This window comes from Prionailurus bengalensis, chromosome B3, assembly GCF_016509475.1.
Source record: "Prionailurus bengalensis isolate Pbe53 chromosome B3, Fcat_Pben_1.1_paternal_pri, whole genome shotgun sequence".
Classification (NCBI taxonomy): domain Eukaryota; kingdom Metazoa; phylum Chordata; class Mammalia; order Carnivora; family Felidae; genus Prionailurus; species Prionailurus bengalensis.
In genome coordinates this window covers 49,044,691-49,056,984 of record NC_057355.1, presented here as the reverse complement: position 1 = coordinate 49,056,984, position 12,294 = coordinate 49,044,691, and the positions used below count along the sequence as shown (strand labels likewise).

At 37.8% G+C, this 12,294-nt stretch overlaps 1 protein-coding gene across 1 annotated transcript in view; it reads right to left on the bottom strand.

Annotated features, from left to right (window-relative positions):
• PRTG (protogenin) overlaps positions 1–12,294 on the bottom strand; it is a 129,522-nt gene that overhangs the window by 46,265 nt on the left and 70,963 nt on the right. The window contains exons 10-11 of the mRNA XM_043555363.1: positions 10,591–10,896; positions 9,287–9,475 (exon numbers count right to left, since the gene is read on the bottom strand). Of these exons, the coding sequence (XP_043411298.1) occupies positions 9,287–9,475; positions 10,591–10,896 (495 nt within the window). The remainder of the gene's footprint in view (positions 1–9,286; positions 9,476–10,590; positions 10,897–12,294) is intronic.

Here is a 12,294-nt window from a genome sequence, read left to right as displayed (position 1 = left end):
TTCCCATTCCAGCCCCGAAACAGGTCAGAAACACCTGCCAAATGATGTTACGGAGATCTGATGTCCACTATCAAAAAGTTCATCACACCATATTTTAGATGCTTATTTAATTGTTGGTCTTCCTCCTAGACTCAAATACTATGACCATGTCTACATTATTATGGCAGTACCTAACATTGAGACTATCATATACTAAGCTTGGTAAATATCTAAGAATCAAAGAATGAACTTGTGAATGAGCACTCAGTGGCAGACAAAATGCAGGGAAGAAGCAGCAAAACTGGAAGATTATACCTGAGAATCTGTGATTCATCCACTCCCTGGATGTTTGAGAAGAAATGCATTGACTGAAGGATGATACCCATGAAAGGCCATTTTGTCCCCCATGTAAAAGTCAAAAAGTATGGGGAAATAGGACTAGAAACAAGATATGCAATAAAAAGTGCAGTGAAAGTAGACTTAAGAGAGGCTTAGTGTCAATAACAATTAAAAACTGTAATTGGCCTGCAGCTTCTGGGTGGCTCAGTCGGTTAAGTGTTCAACTTCAGCTCAGGTCATGATTTTGTGGTTCATCAGTTTGAGCCCTGTGTTGGGCTCTGTGCTGACAGTTCAGAGCCTGGAGCCTGCTTCAGATTCTGTCTCCCTCTCTTTCTGCCCCTCCCCTGTTCACACGCTGTCTCTCTCTCTCTCTCTCAAAACTAAATAAACATTAAAAAAACAGTAAAAAACCAAACCAAAACAAAACTGTAATTGGCCAGACAATTAAAAGAGTCAGCAATTTAGGAAGCTAGGAGGCACAAAAACAAATTCTGAAAGATTTCCAACAAGAATAACAAACTTAAAGCTAAAAGTTATTAACTTATAAAGAATTGATATCGGCTATTTTGAAAACAACATACTAGGTCATCTAGACCTAACTTTACCAAGCTTTAATGTGCATACTAAGCACCTAAGAATCCTGTTAAAACTGAGATTCTGATCCAGTAGATCTGGAGAGGGAACAAGGAAGTCTGAAATTCAGCATTTCAATAAACTTCCTGATTATGCTGCTGATCCTAAGACTGCACTTTGAAGAGCAACCACATTAGAGTCTATACCTGATGAGAAACAAAGGACACCTACCTAAACAGATTCAAACTGAGGAGATGGGGAAACATACAAATGGATGTCAAAAGAAAGCTGGAGTAGCAATATTTACATTGGGCAAAATAGACTTTAAAACAAAGGCTATAACCAGAGTCTACACCTGGAATTGGCAAAATACACTAATATGGTCTGCTGCCTTAGGGTCAGCCTGCCAGTTAAATGGTTTTCATATTTTAAAAAAATTGTTTTTAATTTATTTATTTTGAGAGAGACAGAAACAGCATGAGTGGGGGAGGGGCAGACAGACAAGGAGACAAAGAATCCCAAGCAAGCCCTGTGCTGTCAGCGCAGAGCCCTATGCAAGGCTTAAACATATGAAACCTCAAGATCATAACCTGAACCGAAACCAAGAGCCAGATACTTAAACCACTGAGCCACCCAAATACCTGGTTTTTAGACTTTTACATGCTCAGAAAATAATTTTGATAATACTTAATGATACATCAAAAATACATGCAAGTCAAATTTCAGTGTCCATAAACAAAGTTCTGTTGGAATATAACCATATTCATGCATTTATATATTTCTTTTGTCTGCTTTTGTGCTATAGTGGCAGAACTGAATACTTGTGGCAAACCTTATGGTCCACTCTGTATTAGTCTGCTTGGCTATCATAACAAAATAGCACAAACTAGATGGCTTAAAAAACAGAAATTAATTTCTCACAATTCTGGAGACTGAGAAGTCTAAGATCAAGGTCTGGCAGTGTTCAGTTTCTGATGAGAGATCTCTTCCTGACTTGCAGACAGCCACCTTCTCACTAAGTCCTTGCTCACACGGTAGAGAGCTCTTGCTGTTTCTTCCTTTTCTTACAATTCACCAGCCTATCATAGTAGAGCCCCGCCTAGTTTAACTCTCAACACCTACCCAAAGGCCATATTTCCAAATCCAGTCACATTAAGGGCTAGGGCTTCAACATATGAATTTGATGGGGACATAAATATTCAGTCCACAACACCCACAAAGCCCAAAATATTTACTATCTAGCCCATTACAGAAAAAGCTTGCCTGCCCCTGGTCTAGATCCTTGCTTGTCAAAGTTGGCAAGAATGCAAAGATTTTAGGCCCCACCCAAACCTACTAAATTAAAATCTGCATTTTGGGGCGCCTGGGTGGCTCGGTTGGTTAAGCGTCTGACTTCGGCTCAGGTCATGATCTCATGGTCAGTGCGTTCGAGCCCCGCGTCGGTCTCTGAGCTGACAGCTCAGAGCCTGGAGCCTGTTTCAGATTCTGTGTCTCCCTCTCTCTGTGACCCTCCCCCGTTCATGCTCTGTCTCTGTCTCAAAAATAAATAAACATTAAAAAAAATTAAAAAAAAATCTGCATTTTAACAAGATCTCTGGTATAGATAATAAAGCTCAGGAACCACTGGTTTCCAAATCTAGTGATCATGGTAAGTCACATGGAAAAAAAAATTTAAATACAGATTTCCAGGCTCCACCCAAGGAGGAGAACAATTTTTAACAACAATTACAACACCTAACTTTTGTTTAAGACTCTCAATGCAGTTTGCTAAGAGCTGTGCTAAACATTATTTGCATTATTTCGTTTAATCCTCTTAACGTTCTAAAATAGCTATTATTGGGGCATCTGGGTATCTCAGTTGGTTAAGCATCTGACCCTTGATTTCAGCTCAGGTCATGATCTCATGGTTCAAGAGTTCGAGCCCCTGGCATCAGGCTGTGCACTGACAGTGTGGAGCCTGCTTGGGATTTTCTTTCTCTCCCTCTCTCTCTGCCCTTCCCCCACTCACTCAAAATAAACAAATACACTTAAAATAGCTATTATTATTATCCCTATCTAAAAGATTAGGCAAATAACCAGGACTTAATTTGTTAATAAGTTACAGAAATTATGTCAGGCAGCAGACATAAAATTTACTTCACCAATACTTTTCGTTCAGCTGTCAGTGCCAAATGCCTCCTACAATAGAGCATTATAAATGATGTACCATGGGAATGACTGACACCATTTGAGGTTGCAAGAGGATTCCCAGAAGGGTTGAGACTTAAAAGCTAGGCAAGATTTTTCCAAATGCAAAGAGATATATCTACATTTTCATCCAGGAGTATCAAAAATATTTCAGAATGGCAGATAATCTTTCATTCAAGAAAAATTTAAGGAAAGATAACCAAAAGATGCACAGTAATTTCTGTACAGTTCTTACAGTTTCATAAATCTGCATTTTGTTGCAAACTGGCAAATGAAAATATTTCCTTTGTTACTGTCTTGATGTTTTTTTATTAAAATTTTTTTAATGTTTATTTATTTTTGAGAGAGTGAGAGAGACAGAGAGATTGAGAGCAGGGCAAGGACAGAAAGAGAGGGAGATACAGAATCTGAAGCAGGCTCCAGGCTCTGAGCTGTCAATACAGAGCCCAACATGGGGCTCAAATCCACAAACTACAAAATCATGACCTGAGGTCAGATGCTTAACCCAGGTGCTACCCAGGTGCTTCATTACTGTCTTAATATTAACAGTACTTTTTTAATAACAGGATTGTTTAAGAAATGGATGCTCTGTTTGAGTTATTGTTTTTTTTTTAATTTTCCAAGTATTAAGGTTCTAAAATTTGAGCTGTGTATCTATCATATTTGGCATGTTCAGATCCCATAAGTGATTAACATTTTAAATTAAGAAAAAAAAATAGTTGAGTATTTCCTAAAGTCAGCATTGAAGTTTCAATGTATTTTGGCTAGATAACAAATTAAACACAATACAAGAAATGGTAACTTAAAAGATATTTAATAGCGAAGTGAAATACTTTTACCATGCTCCCTTTGTCGTTATTTGTACTCCCATGTTGTCAGTTTTCTGGCCTACATAGCAGGTGGTTCCCAAAATTATTCATGTAAGAAGTTTACTGGCTTCATTTAAATGAGTTTATTTTATAATTCTTTCAAAGAAAGGAATGAAACAGTGAAATCAGATACTGTTCGGAGGAGCCATTTCTATGAAAAGTAGAATTTAACAGTGATAAAGCACAGGAAGAACTGAGAAGAGGCAAAAAATGTGAGGTATGTCCCCAGCGATCTTGCCTGTAGTAAATAACAGCAATAACGTCAATCGAATTTCTACACCAATCCCTAAAAATTATCTGATAACATATAAGTGCAAAGTGATCTCACAGAAACCAGTGCTGCTTTATAAAGTCAACACTAATCCAGACAGAATGCTTAATGATGTCTATGTGATTGATAATATGTTACTTTATAAAACAGAAGAATCCTGGCATCTGCGATGACATTTGAGTTGGTAATTGGTATGAAGGCACCAAATTATTTGAAATGAATTTATAGGCTAAAAGTCAGTATGGGATACTTGAAACTATACACCACCAGGAAGATTTGTTTATAAAACATGGTTTCTTTTTTTACTCTGTTGCAAGGGGTGCAGTGAGAAAGTTGCTAAACAACCACAATACTAGGATTTTCACCTGTAGCATGTTGCCAAAGATTTTTCTGAGTGTTATCTAAGGCTTCCTTGTGTGTGGGGAATGAGGGAACACCATCTCTAAAAAGACCCTGGCTTGCCTTAAAACGTGACTTCCAGATTTCATACACTCAGTGATTCTAGTTCTCTTCAAAACAAAATCACTATTATAGTAAGGTTCACAATGAACCCTCTCTGATAAAAGTAGTCTCTTTTACGCCACAAAATCTTGTCCTGTCTTAACTAAAGAGACTATAATTCCCTCCAGCTATATGAGTTGGGCTCACCAATGGTAGTTCTTGATCTTCTTTCCTCAGATCTGTAACCACACAACCAAATCCTACTCTGTTATGGCAAACAATAGCATCCAGAAATCTGACTTAATTTTACCATGCTTCCATATAAACTGGCTAAGGTATTCTAAAATTACACTGTTGCCGAGGGACTGTTTCTTTTGCCTCCTACTCCCCTGCATAACCGGGAATCCGATTTTGGATTTTTCAAAAGAAAGAAAGAAAAAAAAAAAAGATTGAGTTTAGAAGGTGTACAAGGGATCCAGAAGTGTTACTAATGATTTTTGATATTCTGTATCTGTAAAATTGGTGCTAAATCTCATGCTCACTAATCAAGCTTGCTCTGAAGTTTAATAGCAAACATTCTTTGGCAAAGTAGATTCTAAAGATTATCAGTGTTGCAAGTGCTAAATTAACAACAACACCATCTAAATAATAATCTTCCCTTTCCCTCTTATTATATAAATATTAAAGAATTAAGTTTCTGACAGCTTATGAAAACAGTCTCCTTTGTTATTAGAAACTCTAACTTCAGAATTTAAAGTCAATTTCTGAAATAAACAGACCAAAAAATGGAGCAAATTATTTCAGAAAGTCTATTATCAGGGAACACAAGTGTGCTATTAATTTTGCTTCAGTTTACTGTGTGATAAATTTAACAAATGTTTTAAAATTCTACTTAAAACTTAGGCAAACATGAAAAGTGCCAAGGGGCAGGGGTGGGGAACAACTACGTGAAAATAATCACAAGATGCAAAACTTTGAAGAAAATCTCAAACCACAATTTAGAACAAATCACATACACATTAAATGACAAGCTAAATGCTTATTCCCCAACCCCCCAAAACCATTTCTAATTAAAATCAAACTGTATATTTGCAAATCATTAAACTAGAACTAGCAACATCAAAATCTTCCACTACTCTGCCAATATTTATAATTATACTAATAAAGACACGAGAATCTTTTCAACCAGTTTAAAAAACAAACATTCCACATCCCTGACTGAGGGATTTGAGGGTTTGAGGGAACTGAGCTTTGAGGGTTTTGAGTAAAATGTTCTAAAACAACTTTCATTACTAAGTACAATTAAATTTAGTTAATCAGAACTTTGGGAGAAAATTGAGAATGTAAATAAAGTTAGTATCTTTTGATTTAATTCCTTTTTGTTTTGAGCAGAGGTCACATTTGTTAAATCTTTTTATTTAGTATGACAATGCCTTACTTAGAAAAATAATTTGTAAATTCTTATTAAATGAATTGAAATACAGAAATTTCTCTTCTTTCTTTCTTTCTTTCTTTCTTTCTTTCTTTCTTTCTTTCTTTCCTTCTTTCTTTTTCTTTCAGAAACAAAGAACTGTTATGTGTTACCAAGGAGACTGTGTCCCAATAACATACTTTTTAGTTGAAAACTTAATTACCAGAAGCAACAAAAGGATGTGTATTAGGGTATCAGAGAAGGGATTAGTATGAAAATGAAATTTTGAGGCATCAGTTGGCTACTCAAATTGACATGGAATCAGCAAACAGAAGCATTTAAATTTCATTTCCAGCCCCACTTAGTAAATCCAGTTCTAGTTAGAGCATCTTTAATGTACAAAAGCTCTATGAAAGCAAGTATTCACCATGCAAGACACAGATAGGGTTCCCTTAACCTACTGCCCTCTACACACATCACTCTCTGTTAAACAGGCAGCTACTGCCAGATGCTCTTACTAAAAATGGTCACAGATGGTCAGTTGTCCAGTTAACAGAACATACTGCCCTCCCAACAGCCAAAAGTAAGAAGGATGGGAGTGAGAGCTGTTAACACTTGCCTGCTTAGTGGGCTGCACCCACTGAACTTGCTGTGAGCTTGGCTAGGTCCCAACAGTGTCTTTCTAAGGACCCTAGGGCTCTCAGGATTAAAAGGCATCTTCAAGGTGATCTGGTCAACAGCTATACAATGCTTGCTTGGATCCACACAACTGCCTCTCTGCTAGTCAGCCCTTCTGGTCCTGGCTTGGCACCTCCAGGGGTGTGAAACCCACTGTCCTACAACAAAGTCCTACAACTGTGAGACTCCCCTGTTACCCTGCACTGCAGTTAGTCCTACTACTCAGTCAAGTCCATAGTCAGGGCACATGGAGTTATTTTAATAGGCAGGATATCCTGACTATAACAAAATAATTTCCCAGGTTATACATTATAAAGTGTTTTTAAGCTGAACTACTCCAAAAAGTATACACAAAGAGGATTTTATAACATAAAAACACAGGCAGCAATATATATGATTTTTTTTAAAACACAGAAGGAAATTAAAGTTCATAGTATTAAAAACTATTATACAGATTACAAAAAACATTTCCACAAAGATCAGTAAGTCATTACATGCACCCATAGAAAATGTTTAAATTTTAGAGCATAACTTTTAATTGACAAAGTTTTAACTGTTTCTCTAAACTTTTCACAAGCAGAACATTACTGTTCTTCCCAATAAATTATTCATTTGTCTAAAATAAATGACTTATATGTTCAAGAAGAATGCTCTATGAACCTATCTTTTGTATCTTCTACTTATTTATATTTCCTTAACAGTGAAAGAACTGAAGGGGCACCTGGGTGACTCGATCAGCTAAACATCTGACTTTAGCTCAGGCTATGATCTCATGTTTTGTGGGCTCGAGTCTGCATTGAGTCCCGTGCAGACAGCTCAGAGCTTGGAGCTTGCATCAGATTCTGTCTCCCTCTCTCTCTGGCCCTCCCTTGCTCACACACTGTCTCTCCCTCAAAAATAAGTAAATATTAAAAAAAAAAAAACCTAAAGAAACTCAAGATACTATGATGCATAATTTTTCATCAGCAATTTACCAAATCCTGTTTTAAACTTAGTACAACTTTTCTGAATTAATGATATGAACACAGAAAGGGAGAGCATACTGAATGAGAAGCCATGACTAGAAATAAATGCTCCTAACTTTGATGACAGGTTGGGTCAATGTCATCTCTACATCAGTGGTTTTAAGGAAGGTCACCCTGGAACATACATAACTTCACCTCATCATTTATAAAGCTATGTGACAGGAATCAACAGTGAAATTTATTTAAGCAAATGCAGATTAAGTTAAAATCCAAGACAACAAGATTAGAAGCAAAATGCCATCTGGAAAACTATTGCTAAGAAACAGACGATGGGGTCCTATGTCCCTGCCTCTAAAAACAGATTCCCACCATTGCTTCTTACTGCGCCGGGTCTCAGGTCTTATGCTGTTTTCACAGTTTGTGCTGTGAGGCCAGAAAAATAAATGGAGCTATCCATAGTGGGATCACCAAGCCTTTTTCCTTTTTGTACTCCAAAAGGTAGTCTGTGACAGGGAAAGGCAGAGGCACTGTAAAATTTCAGTATGTGCAGAAGATGCTATAACAATTTAGTAGGAGTTTAGTTAGTAATCGTAATTAAAGTTGCTGCTTTAACAAATAACTAAGAAATAACTAAGTGTGCAGTTTACACCTTGAGTATATATCTGTTTATACCCATATATTTATTATAGCTACAAATTTCTTTACTTTCCACTAAACATGTTTACATTCTGGAATTCTTCACTCAGCAAAGACAGGATGAACAGAGAATAAAACAGTGTTATCTATATCTATATCTATCTATCTATCTATCTATCTATCTATATTTTTTTTTTTTTGAGAGAGTGAGAGTGAGTGTGGGAAGGGCAGAGAGAGAGAAGGAGAGACAGAGAGAGAGAATCCCAAGCAGGCTCCGCACTGTCAGTGCAGAGCCCAACACGGGACTTGAACTGATGAACCTTGAGATCATGACCTGAGTCAAAGTCAGATGCTTAACTGAGCCACTCAGGTGCCACAAAAATGATGTCTTTGAGAACTATTATGAACCCAAAATTAAATGCTTTTTCTCTGGTGTTTCTGTGTTAGAGCTACAAAAATAAATATTTATAGTGACATGGGTCATATGTAAGAGTATTATTTTGTACATAATTTAGATAGATTTTACATGGGAAAATAATACACCTACATAGCACTCTCGGGCAATTTCTGAGTTAATCTTAATTCTGACCATTTGGTGATATTTCCTTTTTACATTCCTATTCTACGTACACCACATACTCACAATAATTTATCAGAGCTCACTCTACTAGAAGTGAACTGTAGAAAGAAAATCAGATGTCCAGAAGTGGGGGAAAGATAGATACCACATTTACCTGACGTTTTGCCAGTTTGCTCACAGTGGTTGAGTCAAAGACCAACAGTGACTTAAGCAGTAGGACATACACAGTGATGTAATAATAAAGGCAATTCTTCTCTTTCCACCAGTACGTCAGTTCTTGTGTCTCTATCCAAAAACTCTTTTCCCAACTGGTCAGAAAAGAAGGAAAAAAGGAAAGTGCAGTATGGGCTCACTCACCTAAACCACTGAGAGTATAGAGAAGGTCACTGGTGTCTAAGAAAATGGGTCCATTTTCCTGCTGCCCTTCTTCTTTGTAGTACAGTTTGTAGCCCTGAATGGCTGCTGTGTCCTCAGCATCTTGCTGCCACTTCACAGAAATGGTGGTACAATTCAGAGGCTCCAAATGTAACTCTGGAGACTTAGGGGCTAGAAAAATTCACCAGAAATATATGTATAAAAAATCTGTAATTCACACAAACACACACAGTTTTAAGCCAACAGTTACAAAATAAGTTCAATTCCAAACTTTTATACATATACATATATATTTTAAAATTTTATTTATTTTGAGAGAAAGAGAGAGAGAGCATGAGAGGGGGAGGGGCAGAGTGAGAGGGAGACAGAGGATCTGAAGTAGGCTCTGCAATGACAACAGAGAGCCCGATACGGGGCTCCAACTCACGAACCGTGAGATCATGAGCTGAACGGAAGTCAGATGTTCTACTGACTGAGCCACCCAGGTGGCCCCAAAACAATTACATTTTAACTTTCAAAATTCCACACTGGTATTAAACTTGGAGACCAAATTAATCAATGAACAACAAAAACCTCAGTCACCTTACACTTCACGTTATTAAACAAACAGGGTGTAGAACTTTCTAGCCTTATGGTCTTTCTATTAAAATGATGATAAAAAAAATGGTAATAATATTTGGTAATAATATTAATTAGGTCTCTATTAATATTTAACTTTTGGTAATTCAGTTTGATTTGGACCCACCACCCATCTATGAAGACTCTGCTAAGCAAACTAACAGAGTAACCAAAAGTTTCACATGCTACTGAGCTTTAGTAAAATGGGACTACTCAACAAAAAGTTTAAAATTATTTTCAGTTACATCCATGATCTATGGAATATTTTCATTCAGAAATGAAACACAATTTAAACACAATTTAAACATAAAACACATATTTAAACATAAAACATAAAACACAATTTAAACATAACTTAGATTTATTTTATTTTTTTTAAAGATTAAAAAAATATTTTTAAAATATTTATTTTTGAGAGAGAAAGAGAGACAGAACAAGAGTGGGGGAGGGGCAGAGAGAGAGAGACAGAATCCGAAGCAGGTTCCAGGCTCTGAGCTGTCAGCACAGTGCCGAATGCAGAACTCAAACACACGAACCACGAGATCATGACCTGAGCTGAAGTCAGATGCTTAACCAACTGAGCCACCCAGGCTCCCCTAAACATACCTTAGATTTAAAAAGACCAAAAATACTGTGTTATTTTTCCTCAATAGTTTCTAGAAATTTACCTTTCACACTTGTGGCTTTGGGTGTCCGATGTGAAGTCCACACTGACGACTCTCCCAGCCCCACTCTGGTGGCAGCAGTGATCCGCACCAGGTAGACACTATCAGGTTTCAAGCCCTCCAGAAGGTACTCATGTGTGGTCCCTGGGAGCTCCAGAACTTGGATGGAATTCTCAGTACTGAGGCGGAAGGACAGGCGATACAGGACCACTTGGCCCCGCCGATACTTGGCTGGGATCGGCAGCCAGGAGATGAGGATGTCAGTAGGACTTCGACTTGTCAAACTAATTTCAGGAGGTCTCAAGGGAACTAGTCATACAAGAAGACAGGTTGCTTATGAATATTTAGAATCATTTTTGTCAATCAGCCCACCAGTATTCACTGAATTCTCTTAAGATCAAGACCTAACATAACAAAGGAGAGATACTTTCAGCCCCAGTGGTCAAGGTTTTCAGTTGAATAGAGATCGCAAACCAGAAAAAAGAAGGAAAAATAATGACGGGTGGTCAAGAATAGAGAACCAAAGAAAACAAAATGTCACTAATAGTAAAAGCCCAAGTCCCCACTGTAACTTCATACAAAGTCCTATCTACTCACACAGTTGGCTTCTGATTAATTCTGTGCCTCAACCTCCTAGTGCTTTCCACTTGTTCCCTCCACTCCAGCCCTTAGCAATTTCCATTTCCTCTGTCTAGAGTGCACTTCCCCCATTCATCTGCCTAGCCAACTCCCTCATTTTCATTTCCTTCAGGTTTTCATTCAAATGTCATCTATTCAGTAAGCCCTTCTTGGGTGACTCTGCCTCATCTCAAACCCTCCCAACATTTCGTACTCCCCTCTTCTGCTTTTTTCTCCTTCTCTTAGATAGTTATCAATATCCAACATAGCATATAATTATATAATGGATTGTTCATCTTGTTTATTTTGGGGTGTTTTTTTGAATGTTTATTTGACAGAGAGAGAGACAGAGAGAGAGAGAGTACACACACAAGCTAGTGGGGAAGGGGCAGAGAGAGGGAGACAGAGGATCTGAGGCAGGCTCTATGCTGTCAGCAGAGGGCCCCATGTGGGGCTTGAACTGCGAGATCATGACCTCAGCTGAAATAGGATGCTTAACTGGCTGAGCCACCCAGGCACTCCTCATCTTGTTTATTGTTCCTCTGCCCCTTCTCCCACCAGAAAGTAAGCTCCACGAAACCAGGGACAATTTTTTGTCTCCTTTGTTCACTACTAAGTAACACATAGTAGGTACTCAATGATTATTTGTTGCATGAATGAAATAATAGGTGGAAAAGAGAAAATCAATTAAGCATTTCTGAGTCCTTGATGTGTACGCACTCATGAATTCTGACAAAAACCAAAGGAAGTACTCTGATCACTTCTACTTTATACTGAGGAAATTAAGGGTCAAAGCAGTCAAATCACTTGCTCAAAGTCACACACGTTGTTAGTGAAGCAGATGTAGGCAGACTGAACAAAGCCCACATTCCTATCCCCCCTACTTTACTATTTCCTACATAACAACAGTTTTTCTGTGACAGGTTATGTAGGGATTAAATGAGATAATGGAGAGAAGGTTTTTAGAATAGGCAGGGGTAAGCCCTCCACAAGTGTCAGTTCCATCTGCTACACACTGCTATGTACCCTACGAGACCCACACATTTCAGTTTGAGATACATGGGCTTACGAAATGGGCAGAAACTCGTG